We start from the raw sequence: 25,452 nt of genomic DNA, 5'->3' as shown, positions 1-25,452 counted from the left end.
ACAATTACCCTGAATTATGAGATCATTCTGACTGCTGTGCTAAGCACACACACACATACACACAAAGAGGAGGGGGGAAAGGAGGGAGGGGAGAGCAGGCATGTGCATAGCCATCCTGAATTGCATGTCAAAAATACCCAAGGGACTGAGATGTTAGGAAAGATTATTAGTTGCCAGGCTGAAAAGGAAATGCCCTGGGGAGGAGAAGGGAGGGGGAGACACAAAAACACACTATAAACAGAGCGCATTAAAACTGCTTGGTGACAGAGACATGATTAAACTCCAAAAAGGACTTTCAGTTACATATTTGCTGGATGCACTATTTGAAACATTATGCTTTCCAAAAATAGTATGTATAAAAAGAAAGCTTCTACATTTTTCTGTTTGATATACAATGTAGTGCAAAAAACGTCGATGCAGATGTAATTAGGTCACATTTAGAATACATTATGCTTATCCGTTTCTTTCCAGGAACAGTATTTACTATATTTTTACTGCCTATCTATGTGCACTAGAACTAAGAATATTTTTTGTCCAAATTCAGCAATAATCTATCAGAATTCCATTTAGAACACATTCTGCTTATTATGCTGAATACATTTCAGAACTGTATAGAAGACAGCTTTATACAGTCTGATTTCTAATATGTGAACATCTGAATCTATATGCCATATAATTAAACAAAAATTAAGAACCTGATCCTAAAATCACATTCTTTACTTTATAAATCGATTACACATCTGTCAGATCTCTGTTCTCTCTCCCTCTCTCACACGCACGCACATACACACACACACACACACACACACAGAAAATGATGATTAATTTGTCTGACATGGTGCAGTTTAAGGTTTAATGCTGCAAGAAGGAAACAGCACTCTGAACAAATCCTAACTGCTACAGCAGCAGAAGTAAACAAGACAAGATGTCCCCCATACATAGAGGAAAAATTACCAACCTGCATGAAAAATAACTGTGTTTTTTCCAAATCCAGCAGGAAGTCGAAGATTTTGTAGCAACCCTTTTGCAGTTAGACGAACATGCATGTTGGATAAGGAGAATTTCGGGGACCATAACATGTCTTCAGAGCAATTGGAAGAAAACCAAGCAGGAAAATGCCTCCATGTACTGTCACATACTATATTTGTAACTCAGCACTGAGGCCATGCAGTAGTTGGCCAGAGGAAAAAGAAAAACAAGCTCACAGTACATCAAAAAAAACCTCCCCTTGGTTCTTCACTGAGATTCCACAAACGGATGCAAGGCTTGGAGAATCCAAGAAGGCAGACACTATATCCCACAATGTAAACGCTGCTGGCAGCGTCTTTCCCCACCAGATGCTGTAAAACAAAGCTCACCCTTAGAATAAAACTGCTCTGTGATTCAGAAGACAAGCAGCCTCTGAATTACATCACACTGTTCATGTTTAATCTACGAAGGGACCCAGGAGGGATGGAGAGGAGGAGGAGGAAGAGGAAGTGGGTGGTCTCCCAAGCTGAATATATCACCCAGTAATGTCACACATCTCATTCTCTTGCAAGACCGCTAGAAGAGAAGATTTAATGTTCCACAAAATGGATTAAGATTATTCCTCATATAACCAAAGGGCCTTTGATCCTTTTTCATAGTTCTGAAATATGCTCCCAGCTATCATAGCCACTTACACATTTTAGCACTTTCTAACCAGACGCATTAAAAAAAAAAAAAAAACCACCCTTCACCGGGATTCCACTGATATTACGTATTACTGTTGTTTACGCGCCCATGAATTCTTGACGAAATTCTTCATTTAAATGGGATCGAGAGAGAAATGCCCAGAGAGGGAAGTCAGGCTGGTTGTGCAGTTTCATGGCACTAAAAATGCCCCAGTTTAGTGATGGGCAACATGCTAAGCCAATACTTAGGAAGACCACATGAATCTGTGTGCTCCTTAAGAGGTGCTTGCAGCCCTTTCTCTGCCCCCCCCCCACTCCCTGGTACATTTTGGTGCTGAGCTAAGCCAAGGTTTGGCTTAGTGTGTCATCCAGACCCGGTGATTAAGGTCTCTGCTCAGTATTCACCAGCTCTAACCAAGAACAAACGTTTGCTTAGCAGTTCTGTGCAGCTCTGCAGCAAACAGGATCAGGGTCAAGTGCATGCCAGTTTCATCTCCAGGAGCCTGCGTGGTCCCATATCTTGGCATAGCATGACATGCAAACCAGGCCATGGTGATTAAGGCTGTGTACAGCCCTTCCTCCAACCTGGGGAAATGTGGTTGTCCTCAGGTCTGCGGCTGCTGTTGCTAAATGCCAGGTCACCTCTGAGCAAGACCTCCCTCACCCATGATCTGATTATGGATGAGGAGGTCTATATCACTGATACCTGGGTGGGTGAACAGGATGGAGTTGGTCTCACCCAGCAATGGCCACCTGGGTACTTGGTGCAGCATCAGAGAAGACCTGAGAGTTGGGGATGGGGAGTGCTGTGGTCTATAGAATTTCTCTTTCTCTCCAGGCTCTCTGTTTGGTTGTGTGTGTGGGGGGGGGGGGACAGAGTGTGTGTTCCTGGCATTGGGCCGTCAGGACATATATGGGATTCTGTTGCTTTACCGCCAGTCTTGCTGCCCAGCTATCTCCCTGCCTGAGCTGACAGAGCTGGTCTCAGAGTTGGTGTTAAGGACTCTCAGACTGTTGGGACATCCATGCCGAGGCAACTGCCTCTGGGGTAGCTCAGGACTTCATGGCTGCCTTGACAACTATGTGGCTGTCCCAACATGTTACCGGCCCAATGCATGTGGCAGGCCTCATCCTGGACCTTTTCTCAACTGGGGGGATATTGACACCAGCCCTTTGTCATGGTCAGATCACTTCCTGCTGATGTTTAAGCTTTCAGCACCTTTCCCCCTCTGCAGAGGCAGGGGACCTATGAGGATGTTCTATTCTTGGAGGCTAATGGATCCAATGGGTTTACCAATGGCTCTGCGGAGTTCTCCAGCTGATATCTCTGATGCTCCTGTCAAAGCCCTGGCCAACTTCTGGAACATCCAAATGGCTCAAGCCATTGACATGATCGCTCCTGAATGCCCTCTTCTACTTTGTGGAGCACTCTTGGCATATTACACTGATCCTGACCCAACTGCACTGGCTGCCAATTAGTTCCTGGGCCAAATTAAGTGTGCTGGTTTGTCCTATGAAGCCTTAATGGCTCAAGACCACAATATATCAAGGACTGACCTGGGCTCTGCATTCATCATCTGAGGCCCTTCTTTGTGTGCCTCAACCCTGCAGAGGACCAGAGGGTGGTAACACAAGAACGGGCCTTTTCTGCAGAGGCTTCCCCTTTTGTGGAATGCTCTCCCCAGGGAGGCTGGCCTGGCACCTTCACTACAAAACGTTTCTCTATAATCAGGCCTTTGGCTGATTAACATTCTACGTCCTTTAAAATGTGTTTTTGGGAGGGTGGGTATGGGTTTGGTTTCATTTTTATTATGTATTTTGTGTTTTTATTTTGTATTTCAATGCTGTGAACTGCCCCGAGACCTTCAGATGCAGTATACAAATTTAATAAACAAACACGCAAATGGTTGCTGTGAAACTTCCTGACCTCAAGAACAATAACAAAGCAATGTAAAATCTGTTCTCTAGGTTTGTCTCCAGCCTTAAGCAAAAGATAGATCTTTCTTTACACAGAAGTATTTGCAGGCCCAGGCGCAGTGAGCCTGCAAATGCCCAAGCAAAACCAGGGGCAGAGTAATAAAGTCACAGCAAGCCAGTTCTTTGGATTAAATAGGTCACAACTTTATACTTTATTGATGTAATATGGTCTTGGCTTAGACATTGGGTGTGTATCCTGTATCAACCAGCCCAATCTGTTGGCTCATCATTCCAACAGGGCTGATCCTGGGTTAAGGACCACCCCATGATGCACATCAAATGGAGACGTCCCTCCAGGATGCAATTTTGTAGGGGGTCTGAGACCCATCCACTCATCTGGGTATTCCAACAGAGGCACTCCCAACCAGACCACTTTACTGGGGTATCCCAATTCTTTGGCACAGGAAAGAAGGGTAGTGCTCAGGTCCACCCCCTCTGCCTAGACTAAGAATGCAACCCAATGTTTTATCCACCACACGAGACGGTCCCTCCTGCCCACTCACTGCCAAGCCATCGATACCTGCAACCAGTCCTGAAGGTGATATTCAGAAGCCATCCTTTGTTGCCCATCTGGGAAGGATGCATGCCATCAGGCCTGAACAAGGAGGGCACTGTAGTTGAAGGTAACGCCAGAGTGCCGTATTGCATGGCCTGTCACCTGTGGCACCGTGCACAACATCCTGGCACAGTTGATAGCTGCAGGCTCTGCAGCACTCCTTCATAGCCACCTTTCCAACAGTTCTGATCAGGAAATGGTGATAAGAGGATGTGCTGCTTGCAGGGACTCGGGGTCTGGAAGGTAAAACCTAGCTGTTTTCTAGATCTGTCTCCAGCCTCAAGCAAAAGACTCATATTTCTTTACTATTTACTGCTGCTCTCTGGCACAAGGAACCAATGTGTTTCATTTAAGTCTGGAGAATTGCTAGATTTTATATTTTCAACTGTGGAGAAAAACATTGTAAGTTCTTTACCTCTTCCCACACTGCTTCATAAGACTGATAACAATGCAGACTTTACGGTGTGAATATGAAGTCAGTTTTTCTCCTCTTCTCACCTTTAACACCCTTTGCTCGATGAAGTGCTCTGAAGGACTTGAGTTTGCTCACTGTTTTGTGGCACTTTTGATAGGCTCAATAAAATTTAATTGGCCTACTGTGGTTTTCTGGCATTTGTCTGAATGTGCCTACAGAGCTACCTTTGCCTTGAAGAAACAATTTGTTCAAACCCACTGGAAAAGCAACAAGGTATACAGTTCTCCTTTCAAATAACAATAAGAACTTCCTATCATTCTATAGAAAGGCAACCAAGCCAAGGTAGGAATCCAAACAAAACAAGACAGAATACAATCCAATTTATTGCTAACTTCCTTACATTACCTTCCTCTGTAAACCCAGACCTCACAGTCAATATATACTAGGTACAAGAATGCTCCTATCCTCGTTTTCCAAGGAGATCTCCGTTTTTCATTCGACATCAACCCACAGCTGCCAACTGCCTAACTGAATCTTCCATCTTCACACCAACAGCTGAACTGCTCTCAGAACCTCACTGTCCAATCCAATCTCAGAAAAAAAAATCCAATCACATCTGAATACATGGCCCAAAAGACACAGAATTTAAAGACACAGCAACATTTTTCATGTGAAATTTACCCAAAAACATTTCCATCATTTACAGGAGCCTTTGATCTCATAGAATAATAGAATTGTAGATTTGGAAGGGACCCCAAGCATCATCTAGTCCAACCCCCTGCAATGCAGGAATTCCTAGATGTAAACATAATGCTTAAATACTATATGGAGTCCTATACAATTATCATTGCAACACTGCCCTATGAGGCATTTACTAGGTGTCAGGAATGCGGTTAACATCTGCAGAGCTACTGTTGTGCAAATATTTGTCTCATGCTGCATATACAGAGTAACTCTTAGTCTGCTCACGTCCATTAATATTTTGGGTCTACCAATTAATCCTGATTCAATAAAGAGAGAATCAGTTTGAGTAAATCATGATTAACATTGAACTACTGAGTCAACAGGAAGAAGCCTTCAAGAGCAATTGATAACGCTAGGAACCTTTTTAGACCTATGCATTGAGGATTCCAGTATCACTAAGACATCTATAATTAACATTTCATGTTATAAGTAGCACTTCTAATTCAGCACATGCCATTCATCACTCTTCGTTGACACACGGAACCATTAAGGTAAATGAAGGTTTCGCCAAATGCATTATTTATTGCTGAGCTCTAAAACTGAAGGCAGGTGTAGAAGACTTGGAAATGGCAAGTGAACATCTTACTACATGCAGATTGCTGGCTTAACCTCTACAATGCACACCACAATCAAAGATAAATATATGAAGACTATGTTGCTCAATAACAAATTATATTTGGCATTACATACAAAATTATTACATCAGATGCTATCAACGCCAACATTTTAGTTCAAATACTTTCTTATATGCTACACAGGATTCAAAATGTCAGTTTAGCTGGTCTGGTTGGTAAAGTAAGCTTTATGTCAACCTCAACGTGATGGTAAACTTGTCACCTGCATGATTTAGAGATTAAATAGCAGGTGCATGTGGATGGGCCAATCAAGGCCAGAGTTGCAGTGGAGCTGTTAACTCTTTCCTCCCATGTCACAGTCCCAACACAATATCCCCCCTGAAGCTGCTATAGTTAGAACAGGATGGGAATTCCCATTGGAGAAGGAGTTAGTGTTCTGTAGATTGATTACAACATTGGCAAACATGTTGATAAGAGTGTTTGCGCCAAGCTAACACAAAAGAGGATAGAGAGGACCAACAGCAGGCATTGTTTTATTTCTTACCGTATGTGTATGCTACCTATGAATGACCTGCAGTCCTCAGCTAAAGTTGTCTCTGGTTTCAGAGCTCAGTTGGAGGGAGGAAAAGATCAAAAATAACATAAGGGGCATTTGCGGGGGAGGAATTAAGCCTTATTTTTTTAAAAAAAACACAGAGTTAAGAACCAGGGCCAAATTAGATGGAATTCTGGCAGCAGGCCCACCCAAATCATGTATGAAGCAAACAGGATGTGAGGCAAAAGTTAATGAGCAGAAAGGGTGCTGAACGCACTCCCTGCCTTGCCTCTCCCCATGAGCTTTCCCCCCCAACCATGCTCTGGAGACAGAATTAAACCTAATTTCAGCATTCAATCCACACTGGAAGACTCTCAGTGGGGAATGGAACCATAACTTCTGTTTGTAGTAAATGATAAATATCGACAACCTCTGGAGGGTCACAGGTTTCCCCTGCTTGGACGACAGAGATGTCATACTACCAGTATCAAAGTCTCCTATCAAAAAAGGTGCAGGAAACAAAAAAAACACTAACGTTTTCGCCAACTGCTTCACCCAGAACACCACCATAAAATATACTTAGGATCAGGACTGGACTCCTGACCTTGCTAGCGCAATACTTTTAGGAACAAAAGGGAGTGGTTGAACTCACCAGAACTGAATGTAGACAATAAACTTCGAGGTACATTTTGTCCCGCAAAAGACAAAAACGTAACTTGAACTGTCATACTCTTTTTAAAAAGGAAATGCACACACTAGCCTTACGGATCTAGCTACTCCTCAAAGGCAACATACCCAATGGCTCATTCTATAAAACCAATACCAAACAAAAAAACAGAAAATGCTACCGTATTTTCCGGCATATAAGATGACTGAGCGTATAAGACGACCCCCAACTTTTCCAGTTAAAATATAGAGTTTGAACAAAATCGAAAATTCTTTCTAGTAGCACCTTAGAGACCAACTGAGTTTGTTCCTGGTATGAGCTTTCGTGTGCATGCACACGAAAGCTCATACCAGGAACAAACTCAGTTGGTCTCTAAGGTGCTACTAGAAAGAATTTTCGATTTTGTTTTGACTATGGCAGACCAACACGGCTACCCACCTGTAACTGGAACTATAGAGTTTGAGATATACTCGACCGCAGATTCTCCACCCAGCGGCGTATAAGACGACCCCCGACTTTTGAGAAGATTTTCCTGCATTAAAAAGTAGTCTTATACGCCAGAATATACAGTACTTCAGAAGGTGGGTAATTTGGAGCCACACTTGCCCCTCTCAGGACTGTACTCCAAATTATTTCGTTCTCCAGAGCAACTCCCTAACACGATAGGATTTCATGTGCATGTTTGGAGGGAACCCATGCATGTGAAATTTGTAGGGTTGAGGCAAATAACTAACGGTTGGAGTTGCAGGCAGCTAACTATTGCCCGCACTACTCAAAGTAGTTTCTCTAGCTAGGAAGGAGCTGCAAGGCAACTGCTATATGTGCTTGTATGAAGCATATATATTTGGGCTTAAGTGGATTATCTTTAAACTCTTCAGGCTCCGTTTAGATTATTTTTTAGAGTACTTGGTCATACAGTGAGTGGATTTAAGAAGCAGGGATATGCTAAATCTTCCCAATTATACATTTTGCCTTGCTGAGAAGTGACATGGTATGTTATCGGCAAATGTGAATATGCAATTATCACTAGGCAGGCTTTCCCAAACTGTAATATTGCATACTGTTTCACTGTTAGCATTATCATATATTATTCCATGTTTAAAGGCATAGGGCTTGATTTCTGCGCATTTTCTCTTTTCTCTCTATATAAGAAGAAATGCTCCTAAAACAACAACAACACCGCCACTATTCTGAGACTAGTTGACAAAATTAGGTTAATATATACATGGTTCCTCATGCTGCTATTTTTCCTTTTAAAAAATCCTTCCCCGTTCTGCACAATTAACTTAACTGAACGAAAGTCAGCACTGTTTTTGCAGGTTTGTAATAATTGTTTGGAAACCTATTGCTTTATCCACAACATTTATCTATAAATATAAATATGCAATTTTCACTTTAGGAAAAGTCTTGGACATTCACTGCATCCTTAGGTGGAACAAATAGCAAAATGGATTCTGCCATCATAGAATACAACAATTCTTACATGCACCAATAAGCATTTCCACTCAGTGGAATAAGCATAAACTTAAGTTTTAAAGTAAATGGGGGGACGGGACACACAGGTACTTAGTCAACACCAGTGCTTAGATGCTTAGGGTTGAGCAAAATCTGCAAAATCCAAGACAAGTCATGTTTCCTAACAGAGGTCTGATTGTATATTGAGTAAGCACCATGCCAGTTAATTGATCCATGAGCCATTTGGATAGAAATGATGTTGAAGATAACACAGATGATCTTATAACCTTGACTATAACACCAAGCAAACAAAAATGGGATTAATACTTTACCCAGCTGCTGATTCCCTCTTGCATCTCTGGTTTTTCTTCCTGGAAGAAGTGCCCCAGAAGATTTTGGCAGACATTGGCTCCCTGAGCTCAACTTGCTTTTCACTCCTTTAAAAAAGAAGAAGACACCCCCCACAAATAAATTAGACGTTGATATAATGAAAGTATCCAATGCATCTGTAAACTTTATACGAACCACCTGACACCTTAGAAAGCCACTCTCATCAGTGTATACAATGCCGAGCTCAATGGATCAATGATTTGACTCAGTATATACCTGTGCTCCTAATGATATAAATAAATAAAACTGCTGCCACACCATGTCAACCCCCTTCCCCCCCAGAAGGCCTAGAAGTCCTAAATGCATGTTGTGCAGCACTGAGTTGGAGATAGGACAATGCCCAAAATGGTGTCAGTCTCATCATGCTTTCTATTCAACTAGAAATTACAAATGGTAACGGGGGAAGTGCACAGAGCAGCAACACCAGTCCCACAATGCCTAGAAAGACTGTTCGGACAGTAGGTCTCTCTCCTCCCAACTTCTACATGCAGCAAGTTCAGGAGAGCATGTTGGGTTTGCATGCTTATTCTCCCCCCCCCCCACACACACACACTATAAAGAGAAGGTATCATCCAAACAGCCCTAAGATTTTTTTCTCCCCCACACAAACCTGCAACTAATTGTACTTTTAATTTATCAGCAGAAGAGACTACATTCAGCTAGGTTCCAGATCACACCTGGAACGAATCAAGGTTCTGCGACAATACTGCCGCAATTGATCAACTGTTTTCCAGGTAGATCAAGAACATTCCATATGATTTACGGGGGCGGGGGGGATCCATATTAAGGATTCTGATTATTACTACTGCCTACAGAGATCTTTTGTAGATGTGGTCAATCCTTGTCCAGGTTACCATAATGGTCTTTGCCTGAACTGGGAAGAACACTGCTTTCCAGCCTAGAAAAATCATTATGAAGACATTAGGCTGCCCCCCCCCCCCCGGTCATTTAAGGCTAAGAAATGCAGCTGCAATAGTTTCAGGGTTCTCTTCCCCCACCCACAAGGATTATCACCTATTTTAATCTTGTGCTGGAAGAGATCACATGGCAGTCATTTAATTAGCCCCTGACCTTTTCCCTTCCACTGATTTCAGCTGCCTAGCGTGACCTGTAAGAATTCTTGGCTGGGACTACGCACTTCTATGGTTTGTACAGAAACTAGCACACTGCTGGTATTTAAACAAGCAGACGTACTCCTCAGCTACAGTTAGACAATCATCCATCAACGTTCCAGCATGTGCTTCATTGGTGGTGATTTGGTAGCTTCCTCATCTCATATCTCTTACTGAGGGAAAACATATGCCTGGTTTTTAAAATTAAAATATCCCATCTTTTCTATTTTTAAGCTTGCAAGAGTCATAAATCTCGGAACTAATAAGTAGGGCTTGTCATGTAAGGCACTGGTCTCCTCCTGCCCCTCCATTTCTCCTGAGCAAGGCTAGCCTTCAGAGCCATAATATATTTAATTTAAACTATCTGGCAGGGAGATGGGAGATCCCGGTGACAATTTACACCTGAGATAATCATCTTCCTCTGATCCCAGAGGGAGGCCAAACCTCTACCTGTCAAAATGTCTGGGTTCTGCTTCGCTGGAAACAGCCTGACCAACGGCGAGTTTTTGTCCCTGCCCTCACATCGGGGTCTGTCCCCTTTCTAATGTAGGGGTCCAGGAAATATATTGGTAAGAATAGATGGGCCTTGTGGTCCCTTACAACTCTACAATTCTACGTTTCTCTATCACTGACCATTGTAGAGCCTGCAACCACACTGCTTTACTCCTAAGTTGACTGAGAACACTATGCTATCATCAAACCAATAGCTTGGGGTAAGTCAAATTTTTAGCCGCAGAGCTCTGATTGTTTTTCAGTATTCTGTTTTGACCCTTTGTGTCCTTCCCTTCCTTCTATTTTATATAAAACTGTGTAATTTTGATTTCTGGGTTTGATGTGTATGGTGGCCAAGCTCAGTAATTCTTGTAAATTCCCACATGCCAAGATCATTTTGGTCCATGCTACTGCAGCTTAGGATCAGGGTTGTTAAAGATCAGATGTTCTCTGGGAGAGGCAAGGGGCTGTGGGCTCTATTTACACTCTGAGCAAATTTTAAGGGAACAGGCTGGCCAATGCAGGGCGCATTATTCCAAGGGCCTGGGATCTAAGATTTAATTGAGCGCCACCACCCCTGCCAGATTTATTCCTGTTTTGGGGGGGACAAAGGCTGGGAGTTCATAAGCAAGCTTAAGAGATGAGATACCTTTTGGGGTGCTTTTCAGGGAAAGCACTCTCGGCCTAGGAATGGGCTTTAGAAAGATGGATTCAGCTGTGCCATTTTGACAAAGCGACTTCGAAGGCCACTCTCCATTTCTGATTATAATTGTGGCACTTGTAGCTATAAAGGAAAAATACAAGCCGTAAGGAAATTCAGTTTAAGTACCACATAGCAAGAAAAAATATGCCAAATATTCAACACTTGAAACTCTTTCTGCTATCATAGAAGTCTTGATGTTACTAGTGCAGCAGCAAACACAACAAGACTTGCGGCAGCTTGAAGACTAACAAATTTATTATGGTATACACTTTCAGATGTATCAAGTATTATCCTCTGTTGTTAGAAATATATCTGTACATGGAGAGTCAACAGGCACATTAAAATCAGGTATTCCTTACAGCGTTAAGATAGACTGAGCATCAGGTGCTGATGAGCTGCTCATACCTAGACCTAGGGACACAAAGGAAACAACTACAAAACCGTTGTGTAAATAGTTGCAATGTAACATGCATATACTCCATTTGTGTACATAGATTTAGTCAATCCACCAGTCTCCAACACACAAACACTTACTTGTAGGGGGGGGCATCCCTCATACAAAGATGCCTATCTGGTTTAACAATGCCATAATGTATTTTTTAACTTTAGGTGGCTGTTGTAAGAGGACTGAGACAAGCTACCACATTTTCATTACAGTACACTCCTGAAAGGAGTTCCAAAATTATTCTTCCTACAGATTTTCCTCCCTCTATATTGCTGTCCCTTTATAATTCCCGTTACTCTACACAATGGGTCTGCTTCCCTGGACTGTTCATTTATTTGGCACTATAGTTGTATCATTACATTCTTCTTACCAGTTATTATTAGCTTATATGGCCACTTTCTTAATCTCAGAGACTACCCAATATTTAGTGTATCCCTTCTGCATCCTTATTCATACCACTCTCCATATAACGTCCTTATGAAACAAGGCAGAGATTTTACAAAGTTTTTTCCTGTTGGGAAATTCCTATTTTTAAACAAAGTGAGCCACTGTTGTCTGTGCTCTAAGCACCACTAAGGAGTGGAGAAGAGGAAGCTGGAGGAAACACACCAACTCTAGAACTACCATTAGTCATTTCGGGAGGGGGGGTGGGACTTTCAATTTTTGCTTCATATGAAAATAGCACTCGCTTTCTGAGATGCTTCTTCACTCCTCTCTAACATACTGCAAAAAAGTATCTCCCACTGGGGCTTTGCTTGGAAATAGCAAAGCCAAGAGCATGCAGCCCATAAAAAAAGAAGAATTAAAAAAAATCCTGGAACAATACTGCTTGCAGCTCATACCGGCTGTATACAGCACATGTTCACAAAGAAATAAAACATGTATGTATCTTACGAAATGCACCCTAGCCTACAAAAAGCTTCTGCCACAATATAAAGGCATGTGTACATACAACATTCCTGATCTCTTATGTCATGGGAGATCACAGCCCCTTCCTTCTCCTGTGCATAACTTCAGTCTGCTCACATTCCTTCCGACTGGATCATGATTTACACCAGTATCGAAACCCTACTTGATAGGGTTGGCAGGAGATGTACAGCCACATTTGCAGGAGCAGCCAAATCCCAGTCCCCCTGCTGCAGGTATTTGACAACTACAGCAATCCAGTTATGTTGAACACTGTTCATTCTTTAGTCCGAAACTCTATTTAAAAGCCTGCTCACTTTATTTTAAGACCATGCCCTTATTTTGCACCAACGTAATTTACCTTCGTAGAAAGGGAAAGCAACATCAAGAAAAGGGAAAGGGAATTTTGTTCTGTTGGATTTAGGAAGGAAAAACAACCGTAAAGCAGACAGCCATGAAAGCCTCCATGTGGATACCCCCTCAGACACCACATGCTTGAAACAGAAAAACAGCACCTGTAAAGAAGGAAGCGTCAGTGTACTGTCTGGACTTCTTTTTCTCTATGGTCACAGTAAGATCCTAGCACTATGCTTCTATTGTTCAATGTGATGTTGTATGTTTAGTGTTTCAGTGTTTTTTAACACAAGGATGGACATTATACAGAATGTGGGACAATAATGGAAACTGCTCATTTGGGCAGCATATGGGATTCTGGTGAAAATCATTTGACAACAGTTCTTAAAGAAGACATGAAAGCACTGTCATGCAACTTTCCATAGCTAAGAGCCACTCATTTCAGAAAAATCTGGTAGATTTTTTTTTTTTTAAATCACATACAGTACTTCTAATCAGTGCTTTTTTTTTCTTTAAAAAATGTTTAGGGGTAGGCCTACTCTCATTTTCCTACTCATTGAAATACTGCCCCTCAATGAGGCCAAACCTAAGATTCACAAAATGTTTAGTGGTATGCATCCCGCTGCGTCGTCCCCCCCCCCCCCCCGAAAAAAGCACTGCTTCTAATACGTTTTGACATCCACTAGTCGTCCACGACTGGACTTAACTGTCAGGGGTCCCTTTATCCTTTTTATGTTCATTTTGAACGAACTAAGAGATACTTCACAAATTACGGAATAGAACTGGTCCCCAAGTTTCTACAACTGGCCAGACATATCTATGCTATAATTTTTGGAGGACATTCATATTTCAAGCAATGCGTATCAACCACTCAACTAGTCCGGACCCTAGGGTCATGTTTACTGTGATGTGTAAAACCCCATTGAATGTTACAGAAAACGTATGGTCAGACAATAGCACAAACATCTATTAAATGAAGCAGAAAGTGACTCTAGTATTTAAATTATTTACAGTCCTCCAAACACTCTGTTGTGGCACTTGGTGATATACAGTTGTGTAATTCAGGGGTCAGCAAACTTTTTCAGCAGGGTGCCGGTCCACTGTCCCTCAGACCTTGTGGGGGGCTGGACTACATTTTGGGGAAAAAACCATGAATGAATTCCTATGCCCCACAAATAACCCAGAGATGCATTTTACATAAATGCACACATTCTACTCATGTAAAAACACCAGGCAGGCCCCACAAATAACCCAGAGATGCATTTTACATAAAAGGACACATTCTACTCATGTAAAAACACGCTGATTCCCGGACTGTCCGTGGGCCGGATTTAGAAGGCGATTGGGCTGGATCCAGCCCCGGGCCTTAGTTTGCCTACCCATGGTTGTGTTGCTGCAAAAACATTTAAGCTTTTCTATCATGACACTTTGTTAGGTTAGCTTTGGTTGTTGAATTTATGTATTGCCTCCCACCTAAAGTGATTTACAACCAAGAAAAAAACCCTACAATAAATAAAAATCACAGAAGCTTAGTTTTTTTTTTTTAAAAAAAGAAGCTTTAACTGTACAGTGGTACCTCTGGTTAAGAACTTAATTCGTTCTGGAGGTCCATTCTTAACCTGAAACTGTTCTTAACATGAGGTACCACTTTAGCTAATGGGGCCTCCCGCTGCCGCTGTGCCGCCACCACACAATTTCTGTTCCCATCCTGAAGCAAAGTTCTTAACCCGAGATACTATTTCTGGGTTAGCAGAGTCTGTAACCTGAAGCATCTGTAACCTGAAGCGTCTGTAACCTGAGGTACCACTGTATATAATTGGTGCTGCCCAAATGCCTGGGAAAACAAACACCTTTGCTTGGCACCCAAATGATGACAAAGCTGGCATCGGATTGACCTCTTAAGGAGAGCATTTCATAAATGCAGAGGCTGCACGGTAAAAGCACATTCTTTCATTTCTACCCTCCTGACCTCCTTCAGAGGGGGCGCATAGAGATGGGACTCAGATAATGATCTCATGGTATTGATAGATACATATGGAGAAAGACTGCATGGCACTTGGTTTCTTCAAGATGGCACTGTTCCAGCATTTAAAAAAACAACCCAAAACATAAAACTTTTTTTTTTTTAAAAAAAAAAAACCCATTCTGCACAGCTGACTTAAAACCATATTACAAATGTGTTTACTCAGATTAGATGAGTACAACAGTCTAGACAAGCAGAACACAAGTCTGTCAAATAAGGCAATGGGCTTTCACAACTTACTCTCCTTCCCATGGCCCTAACTCACAAAATCTTCAATGCATGTCAATGTTTGTTTCTTATTTTTAGAAGGCCCATTTAATTACATTTAGAATACTTGTTTGCTGGCAACGCAGATCTGATGCTTCAAGTCTGCAAGACTTGCTGCATGTCAGAACTCATCATGATGAAAGAGTGGTCTACTGACCTAGTTTAGTGATAGCAACGCACTGGGTCTTTGCAAAGGAATCTTGTTACCGTAACAGTGTTTAAAGATACTGTTCAAAGGGAATTAGCACAGTGTAATATAAACTAATATGCCTGAATGAAATGTGCAATCAAATCATTTTCAAATGTCCTCAGTAGTGATTTAGCCTATGCCAGGATGGTAATAACCAATTAATAGCATGCAGGTTGCTGGCCTAGCTTATTTTCCAGGAGTATATAATTTTCTGTACCTTCTCGGTGGCCAGGAAATATGGCAAGAAAAATAGACCAGATTTTCATCTTCCATGTGTATCCTGCTACCCGAGATGGACAGTTCAGCCTGTTCAAGACACAACCTGGCTAAATGATCCTGACAACCTGTTAATTTTCAGGCTTAACCTCTCCATATTGTTGTATCACTAAACGAATAAGAATTCCCCCCCCCCCAATACTTATGTGAGAAATTGACTACCTTAAGCTAAGGCCAAACTTGCTGAGTTGTTTGCAGGCAAAACCTGTACATGCCAGACTTAGCAGAATTTAAGATAATCCAGCAAGATAATAAATTTGCTATGCAAATGCCAACGTTCATTTTTGGAAGAATTCCAAGCCCAGTGGTCATTCTCAGTCTTGTCAATGACGACATAGTTTACTCTATTTGCTGAGAATACAACTGAGACACTGCAAGGAGTAAAACACACTTTATAAGCTTGCCAATAGTTAATATAATCGAGCTTGAACTATCTATGCTCAAGTAAGATCTAGGTTAGATTACTGCAATGCATTATATGTGGGGCTGCCTTTGAAGACAATTTGGAAGCTACAGCTAGGGCAAATTCAGAGAGTAGGTTAGTAACTGGGACCAGAAAATCTGATCCTATGACAGTACTTCTGGCACATCTGTACTGGCTAACGGTTAAGTTTCCAGGCTCAATTCAAAGTGCATCTTAGGACCTCAAAAACTACCTCTCCCCCACATGAACTAGCCCAGACCGTACAGCCTTCATCACAGTCCATCTTCTGTGTGCCACATCCAAGAGAGGTGAAGAGGGTGGAAATATGAGAACAAGCTTCTTCAGTAGTGGGTTCCCAGTCTGTGGAATGCTCTCCATGTCTGGCACCATCACTCTCCGTTTTGAGGCACCAGGCTAAGCCCAGTATACCTGAAGGAGCGTCTCCACCCCCATTGTTCAGCCCAGACACTGAGGTCCAGCTCTGAGGGCCTTTTGGCGGTTCCCTCACTGCAAGAAGTGAGGTTACAGAGAACCAGGCAGAGGGCCTTCTCAGTAGTGGTGCCTGCCCTATGGAACACCCTCCCATCAGATGTGAAGGAAATAAACAACTATCTGACTTTTATAAGACATCTGAGGGCAGTCCTGTTTAGGGAAGTTTTTAATGTTTGATGTTTTATCATGTTTTTAATATTCTGGTGGGATTTGCCCAGACTGGCTGAGGAAACCCAGTCAGATGGGTGGGGTATAAATAATAAGAATAAGAAGTAGTAGTATTATTTTACCCACACTTTTGGGGCATGTGACCCTCTGCTGCGACACTCATATTTTAGTGGAAAGGGGGGAGGACTAGTCCTTACTGTATTCTTGGATGGTACATAGTTTAAATTTGGGTTTTAATTGATTTTATTCATTTATATTTTATTTTGTTCATGTCACTTCAGCAGCCCCCCCTCCATAAAACGGCTAACAATTAAAATAATAATGCTGTTCTGATACAAGTTTTGCATAAGGCGGCCTTTTTCTTCCTTCCTCATCTCATTGCCCTCTCCAGCATGTCTGAAACACCATTCCTGACAATAGCACAAGAACAGTTCTATTGAAAACTCTGCATAAACTCAGTTTCAACCATTGCTGAAGGGAAGGCAGTTTCCTTAAAACCGGTGGTGGTGGCGGCTGATGGGCAGGGGTTGGGGGGAAGAGAAAGAAAGAACAGCCCAATCTCAAAACACACACACACTGCAGAAACTACATTTAAAAAGAGAGAGAGAGAGAGAAAATGACATAAAGCATCGGGCACACAAAGCGACAGAATTGTTACTTTGCACTTGCCTTAAGAAAAAGGTCATTTTACAGTTAATTTACAGATATGCACTGTTTTTTAAATTTCAACCGCTTTACTGAACAAGCATCTTACTTTGACCTTAGAATGCTCCAAAAACGTATCATTGTGAGATTATATGGTGTCTCCCATGCGCTGTTGATGCGTCCGATTCCAAACTGTGCTCAGTATAGTCATACACACACACACACACACACGTTTGGGAAGGAGTGGGTGTGTGGGTGTGAAATTAAGTCTGAGATAAAAAAAGGGGGGGTGCAATATCCAAACAACAAAGCTCTACAGTTGGAAATGCATTCGGCTAAAATATCCCCCAGATTTGATTACGGCTCTAGACGGCAGGTCAGGCTTACATTTGTTAGACAGAAACTGAACACATTCCTCCTCCTCCCCCCCTCCCTAAACCACAATTTTAAAAAGCAATGCAGAATTAACACATGCAGAATTAACACATTCATTTTATTCAATAAGTCAACACATTCTGCCCCTGAATATATATACATATATATATATATGTTTTAAAAAGGATGATCACCTACTTCTTCTCCCAGTAAATGTGGCTAACAAAGGGATTATACAAAAGCTGTAAGATCCCACTACCAGCAAGGTCAATAAGGTAACATCGCAGTGGCTCCTTGAATCTGCCGGTGGCGTTAGGGTAGAATTGGTGAAAATATGAGGAGAAAAGTCAGTTTCTGTGCAACTGCGAAGTCCTCCTGGTATAGTCATTTAAAATGATCAAAGCAAGCTCAAAGCCCGAAAGACTGCAGCCATGTTCAACCCTCTCTCGTATTCCCCACGCTTGCTCTTAGTGAATTAGAGTGGAAAAAAATTGTAAGCTTCAAGGCAGGAGACAAAACAGATTAAGCCAACTAGCCATCAAGCTAAGAAACAGTCGTCAATTAATCTGAATAGGAGACCACCACATTTCTTTGTTATGAAGCAAAAGACCTCCCCTTTGTTACGAGAGCAGAGTATGAGAAAAAAACGGAACAGAGCATTTACAACCTCCTTAGGTGAGTCAGGCACCGTAGTAAACTGTGCAGCCAAAAAAAAAACACAACCCCAACATGGCTGTCTGTTCAGAGCCAATCTGTTTGTAGGAGAGATGAATGCTGCAAAATTTAAATGTTTTTTTTAATGAAAATAGTACACAGGGAATATTTGTTTTAAAGGAAAGAGGAAGTAAAGGGAAATGCAATAAACCTTTTTTTCAAAAAAAAAAAAAAAAGCCGTGCTGCAGTTTGCCTCCTCAGCACAAGAAGGTTTTAGCATAATATCTCTCCTCTCCATACAGAAGATTTGAGCTGCTTCAATATGTACCACCATTGCTACACCCCCCCCCAAAAAAACCCTACAGTTTAAGGCAGTATCAAAGCAGGCAACAGTTAAGCTTTGTCAGGGGGCTGTTTAGTATTAATTCCTTAATGGTACTTAAACAGCGTGCTTGTAAAAATTGGTCTAAGCTCGTAAGCAGCAACATATTTGAAAGCCTAACAAAACGAAGACACCTGCTGTAAAATCAGAAAGGAACAATGTTGTACATAAAGACTGCATCCTACAATGAAAGCTAGTCTTAAACCACAGGTTATTTCCATCGCCGTTGGTGGAGTGTGTCGCCTGCTCAGTGACATAGGTACACATTTGCAAACATCAGGGGTCCAACAGCACGAGCATTTTCCGGTTATTGCTTTCTACCTGTTATTTAGGGTAACATCTCAAGGATGAGGACAGCCACAACACCATCAGTGCCATAAGGACAGACTTAAGCCGTTTAGGGTTTTATTCAACTAATATATATATATTTTTAAGAGATGGATTAACAAAAAAATGACTTACAATTATTGCTGCGTACACTTTGGTCACTCTGAGTGCTGCTGACAGAGGAAATGCTAGGTGTTCTCCGTATTCCTTGACCTTTGACAGGCACTTTTGATTTGGGACTCGGCTTAGCAGAACTGGTCCAAGATCCTGGCAAGGCTTTCACAGATGCAAGCCTCCCCTTGGGAGAACACGTTTCTGTTCCTGCCAGCATAAAAAAGGGAGTGAGTCACTAACAAAGATTACAAAAGTAGTAATCTCTAAAACAGTTTTTTAAAAATTAAATTAGAAGTCTTGCTTTTGTCTCATTAAGGCATTAGTAAGCTGGGGAAATTACGCAAGAGTAAATATAATGATATGGCAGAAGCTAAAAGTCATGACAGCTAACAGGTGTGATTCTGGAGAGCTGTTTTGTGTTAAAATGTCCCAAAATAAGGATGCACAAAGCAGGCAAATATCAGCATCTATCACATTGTTTCCTGTTCTTTCTGCAAGACGCTCGGGGTGGCGTACCTAGGCGGTCTCATTTTATCCTACAAATACCCTGCAAGATAAGTTAGAAGATAATGAACTTAAATGACTGTATGAGGATCTGAATGTAGACTCCCCAGCCAGTATTTTCTAAAAGGAATTTTCAGTGGCAAGGACATTTTCAGCACAACTCCAGTAACTCAAGCCTCCGCACCATTCTGGCTGGATTTGGCACCCTCAAACCAACCCGCACGCACCTTTCTTGAATGCACTGCCAATTTCCTAAATGCGCCACCAGTTATTTGTCATTTATGAGAAACAGTCCTAAGGACCAGAAGTGGGCTTGGAGATATTTGCAAAAGTGCAGGTTTTAACCCGTTCTGAGGGGCAGGTGTGCAGATTCAAGAGCTCTGTGCCAACTCTATGAGACTTCGGAGAGTTTAGAGGTTGGTAAGATGCGCTGCTGCTCACCAGAGGGGAATCGTTAGAAATGATGGCATTTCATGCCCTGAAAGTCTCCTGCAAAATCATCAGCTGCCCAATTCCATTTTTAAGTCAGCTGTTTAAAAGATTAGTTCTGTTTGAGAGACAGAATCTCAAAAGCACAAATTTGGCAAAGGCGATTAAAACACACACACACACACACACACACACACACACACACAAACACAATGCCGCCAAATCTCAACACCAGATGGCACTGTAAGATAGCATAGGAACCCTAATAGCTTTTGCAGTTTTACTTACCACTTGAATTTGTTTTTATTGTTAATTTTTATTTATACTTTTCATTTTACAACACCAAACATAGATTAAAATTATTCCACACATCATATTTTGACTTCCCTCCCCCGCTTTCTGCGGTTTCTTATATCTATACTACTTTTTACTGCATTTCCAAGCTAACCCTATTTATTATTTATCCCAGATAATCAACGTATTTTTCTGTCACTGCACATTTTTACTTTAATCCTGCTAATGTCTCAATTTGTTTAATTTCTTTTTGTAAATATTCAACAAACGGTTTCCATTCTATATTAACAAGTTTATCGTCTTTGTTTCTTATTCTTCCAGTAAGTTTCACCATTTCTGAGTATTCCAAATAACTTCTGTTGCCATTCTTCTTTGGTTGGGACATTTTCTTCTTTCCATCTTTGGGCAAAAATCACTCGAACAGCAGTGGTCACATACATAAATACATGTTGACATTGCTTAGGTAACTCTAGTCCCATAATTCCCAAAATAAAAGCTTCTGCCACTTGAATTTGTTAACTAGCTGTTTTAACTTAAACAACTTGAACAGATCAAGTAAAAAAGGAGTTACTAGACACGACAGGACTTAACTGAGAAAAAGGTCAAATACCTTAACACCCAATAATATAAATATCTTTAAGGACAATTATATTAAAATATGGACAGGAATTAAGAGAAATTTGGAAGTTTGTTGGAATATGAACCTCTTATTGTTGGGAAGAATATCAGTTATTAAGATGGATGTGCTATCAAAAATGATGTTTTTATTTCAAGCAGATCCATTGAACAGAACGCTTCAAGAGTGGCAAAGAGACGTTACGAGATTTGTGTGGCATGGGGGGGAAACCAAGAATAAATTACGTTACTGGTGGATCTAAAAAAATAAATAAGACCCCCAAAAACCACAAGGGGGGGGAGTCCAGACAGCTGTTTCATTGTTTTTTCTCCCTACATTCTAAACTGACTTTATCCAAGTAAACCATCATCAAATGAGTGGACAGTGAACCCTGCTGTTGGAAAAATAGAAAGCACAAGTAGCATGCATGACTAAAAAAGGACACTACATCAACTGCATTATAGAATTGGTGTAGAAGCCCCCAAGAGAGGGTGGGTTTTAAGCCTCTCTCTACCACCACCAGTTTCCCCAAAAATCCACTCTAAGATGCTATGTGCGCTCCAGGAACAAAGTTATTATAGGTGCATATAACAAGATCAATAGCACTTTTAAAAATAAGAAGCAGCTTATATGGATTTGTTTTACCAATGCTACATCTAAAACTAAAAAAAACCATACACACATGATGTCAAATGAACATCCTGGAAGTCTACGGAAAATGGAACCACACAAGTAGCCTATCAACATGACTGGTAGGAATTGTTTATCAGAAGCAGGTGCATGACCAATTTTAAATGCAGATTTATTTTGGACAAGCTACATCCTAATAATAATTAAAATAAGCATCCTGTTTCTATTCTATTGATGCAGCATACCATGGGGATAGGGTAGAAACTCACTGTATGAGGAACCTTATTCAGAGATCTTATTCTCTCTGGTTTCAAGCCATGGCAAGCCCTGGCAAAAAACAGTTATGGGTGACAAAAAACCAAAACAAAACGCCCAAATCGCCTAGATTAAACTCTAATGGTTTACATGGGCTATTTTGATTGCTGTTACCATTTTTTAAAAATCTTGACAGCCACTGGACTTTCAGCCCCTCATCGTGCAAACAGGCATCACAATATCCTTTGACAAGGAACAGAGAAAGATTGATGAGCCTTCTTAACTTCCGAGCTTATCAAATGCTTCCAAACATTTGACATCTGGATGAAGAGGATTAGTCAAAGAGGTTTGATGGGGAAAATTTCCCTGTGTTCATCCCATTCTAGAGCTTTTTCTTGCTGGTGGCAATGCAACAGATCCAGTTTCCAGATAAGAAACACCAAGGTATGCAATAGATCAACCGAAGCTTTCTTTGTCCAAATCTTGCATGGAGAATATGAAATTGCTGATTGAGAAATTCAATCCTTACACTATTTCAGCACCTTAGTCAGGGCAGAAATTTTAGGCAGCTGCCGATCATAATTTATTTCCTCCTGCAATACAGTCCACCGCAAACAGGCTTACTTCATTGTTTATGATGCTGATAGCTAACTTTACATACTCAAAAATGCTGATGAGAACCCAAGCCATCCTTTGGACAATAATGAGAAATGATATACCGATGCACTTAGGTGACTTATATTGTTGCATCCTAGGATGAGATCTGCTGAGAGCTTTGCAAAGATTTTTTTATCTGCTCTTTTCTTCTACTAAAGTCAGCATTTTGAATATAACTAATATATTTGGTGACAGTAAATATACAACTGGACTAGACAAATACTAATTGAGACCTAGTCTAGACATGCAATCGCATGCATCTCCTCCTACTTTTTTTTCAAGCCCAAAGCAACCTTGGAAGGCTTTGAATTTCAGCAGAGGAATGTGGAGGGAGGACTGCTTATTTCCCCCCAGCTTATTTTCCAACCAAGGGAATATAGGAGATAAAGTCCTATATCTTTCCCCTTCACAGGCAGAAAAGTAGTTAGAAGGGACCATTTCAAACAGAAAAATTAGCCAGAGGGGGGAAGACTACACGCCCCACCACAAAAAAAAATAGAAAAAAAATAAAAATCCAATTCACAGCCTCCCTAAGCCACTTATTTATTTATTTTTAAAGGAAAGATAAACACCACATGTCTAGTTTGGGCCACAGTTTAAGCCAAACCATTCGGCCATCATGAAAGAAAGAATCACAGGCAACATTATCAAAAGCCAGATGACATGTTTGGATTTAATTCCTCTCAGTTTACTTTGTAAAGGATGGCAACTGAAACCCAAACCACGTTAAAGGGTTTGTTGCTAGCAGTGCAAAGTTTGATGGCAGTATAAGCAGGGGTGTGTGTGTTATTTTTTAAGTCAACTTTGAATGGAGAACACTATTTGCCTACTCAATTAGGATGTGCAGCAACTGCTACTCAAACAACCTCGCAACAAACTGTGCACACATCTACCATAGGAGAGTACTTAGCGCAAGGCAAAGCATACATCTCTCCTGCATCACTTTTATCACTGGATATGCATTATCCGTAGCCACCATTCTGTGGCTCAGTGTTCAGCACACACTAAGGAAAGAAGGGCCTGTCCATTTTGGTTCTCTCGGTTTCTCATTTTATTTCCAATCTTAAATTCAGTTCTCCACATTTTGCAGTGATTTGCAAGAAAAACCTGCACTAAAAAGTTAATGGATTTTCAAGCTGCTAGGTTGGCAGGAGCTGGGACCGAACAACGGGAGCTCACCCCGTCGTGGGGATTCAAACCGCTGACCTTCTCATCGGCAAGCCCTAGGCTCTGTGGTTTAGACCACAGCACCACCCATGACCAGTGTTGAACTAGATCCCCTTTAATACTTTGGTGAAAGTAAGGGAAGTTGGACACTTGTTCAGCCAAAGTATGAAAAAAGCATACAAGGCAAAACATGAAAGCTGCATATTGAGAAGTGGCCTTTCTCATCTCCACCAGTATGAAAGGGACTCCCATTCCACAACTGAGCTGTGTGCTAAGCAGACCCAGAAGTGTGTCTGGCCTGTCACCTTCTAGCACTTCAGCCTTTAGCAAGAGAAGTAGAATAGCGCACCTTGGAATTGAGGGATTATAATTGAAGGCTCGCCTCCCCCAAGTGCTTAGACATCCAAAACTGACTATTTTTAAAAGAAAAACTGGGAATGGGCTTGAGCCTTCCTAGGCATTCCACCTTCAGAAAGTATTTGAACAGCAAGAAGAAGAGAAGAACAATTAAAGTTGTTTAATTAATTCATAAAAATTGACTCCATTCCCAATTCATGGGAATTTTGCCCTGCCACAGGATCCTTTCTGGAAGAGGAGTTTGACAAACACAGCAAGGGATGATCCCTTAATTATTCACATGGCTACTGTAAAGCCTCACAGACGATGGGGTTTTGGTTCCTGAATGTATAAGCCTCACTTCCTCTTTGAGCTTACTCAAACTCTTCCTGCCAGACTCACCTTAGTGGAAAGAACAGGTAAAATTATACTAATGCAAATATTTCTCCTCTACATCAAGCATCAAGTATGTTTTAAGCTTTATGTTAATAAATGTATTACAGTCGTACCTTGGAAGTACAACAGAACCCATTCTGGAAGTTTGTTTGACTTCTAAACTGCAGCTTCTGCAGCCAATCGGAAGCCGCAGAAGCCTTCCAAAGGAATGTTCGAAAACTGGAATAGTCACTTCCAGTTTTTGATCGTTCGGGAGCCAGAATGTTCAACTCCCAAGGCGTTTGGGAGCCAATGTACAACTGTATTATGTAATATTAATTATTATGTAATAATACTGCAGGGAAACAGGAACCATAAGTGCCTTCTGCTTTTGGCTCTGTCACATCTCCAACCTCCTGTCCTCCCCAAAATAGGAGCAATGGAAGATGGTATGGAGGATATTTTTCCCCAGATATGTAGGTGTGGCCATGACTTGATATGGAGAAGCAGGAAATTCATGGCACTCAAGAATTCCCTGACAATTTTGTCATGTATATGCTGTGGTCTTGCCAAGCCACAATTCAGGCTCTTAAGAATGACTCAGATAATCTATAGTTGGTTTGCAACCAAGCATGACCTTTGGCACCTAGGCTGAATGACAGAGTATTTGTTCAAAACCCTATTTTGTGTTTCTTTTTTATAAACCTGAAATCATGGATAAAACGTTCTGTACAGTGAAAAGACTCTGTTGCAGACATGCTTAAAGCTTCTCCACCCCTCAAGGCTCGCCAGTGTGATGCAAAGAAAAGTTATTGATATTAAGAAAGAGGAGAACATTTTATCAGCTTGGAATTCCACTTACATTAAGTGA

The 25,452-nt window shown here is 41.3% G+C and overlaps 1 protein-coding gene across 2 annotated transcripts in view; it reads right to left on the bottom strand.

Annotated features, from left to right (window-relative positions):
* Nucleotides 1–25,452, bottom strand: part of MTUS1 (microtubule associated scaffold protein 1) — a 104,356-nt gene that overhangs the window by 43,940 nt on the left and 34,964 nt on the right. Inside the window, exons 4-7 of one of the 2 annotated variants that reach the window (XM_033159831.1) lie at nucleotides 19,340–19,525; nucleotides 11,223–11,357; nucleotides 8,912–9,016; nucleotides 7,110–7,151 (exon numbers count right to left, since the gene is read on the bottom strand). In XM_033159831.1, coding sequence (XP_033015722.1) covers nucleotides 7,110–7,151; nucleotides 8,912–9,016; nucleotides 11,223–11,357; nucleotides 19,340–19,525 — 468 coding nt within the window. Of the gene's footprint in view, nucleotides 1–958; nucleotides 1,225–7,109; nucleotides 7,152–8,911; nucleotides 9,017–11,222; nucleotides 11,358–19,339; nucleotides 19,526–25,452 lie in introns of those variants that run through there. The other variant, XM_033159833.1, reaches the window with a different exon arrangement.

The sequence above is a fragment of the Lacerta agilis genome, chromosome 9 (assembly GCF_009819535.1).
Source record: "Lacerta agilis isolate rLacAgi1 chromosome 9, rLacAgi1.pri, whole genome shotgun sequence".
NCBI lineage: Eukaryota > Metazoa > Chordata > Lepidosauria > Squamata > Lacertidae > Lacerta > Lacerta agilis.
The sequence above is the reverse complement of the archived record's forward strand: the minus strand, read 5'-3'. Positions and strand labels throughout refer to the sequence as shown.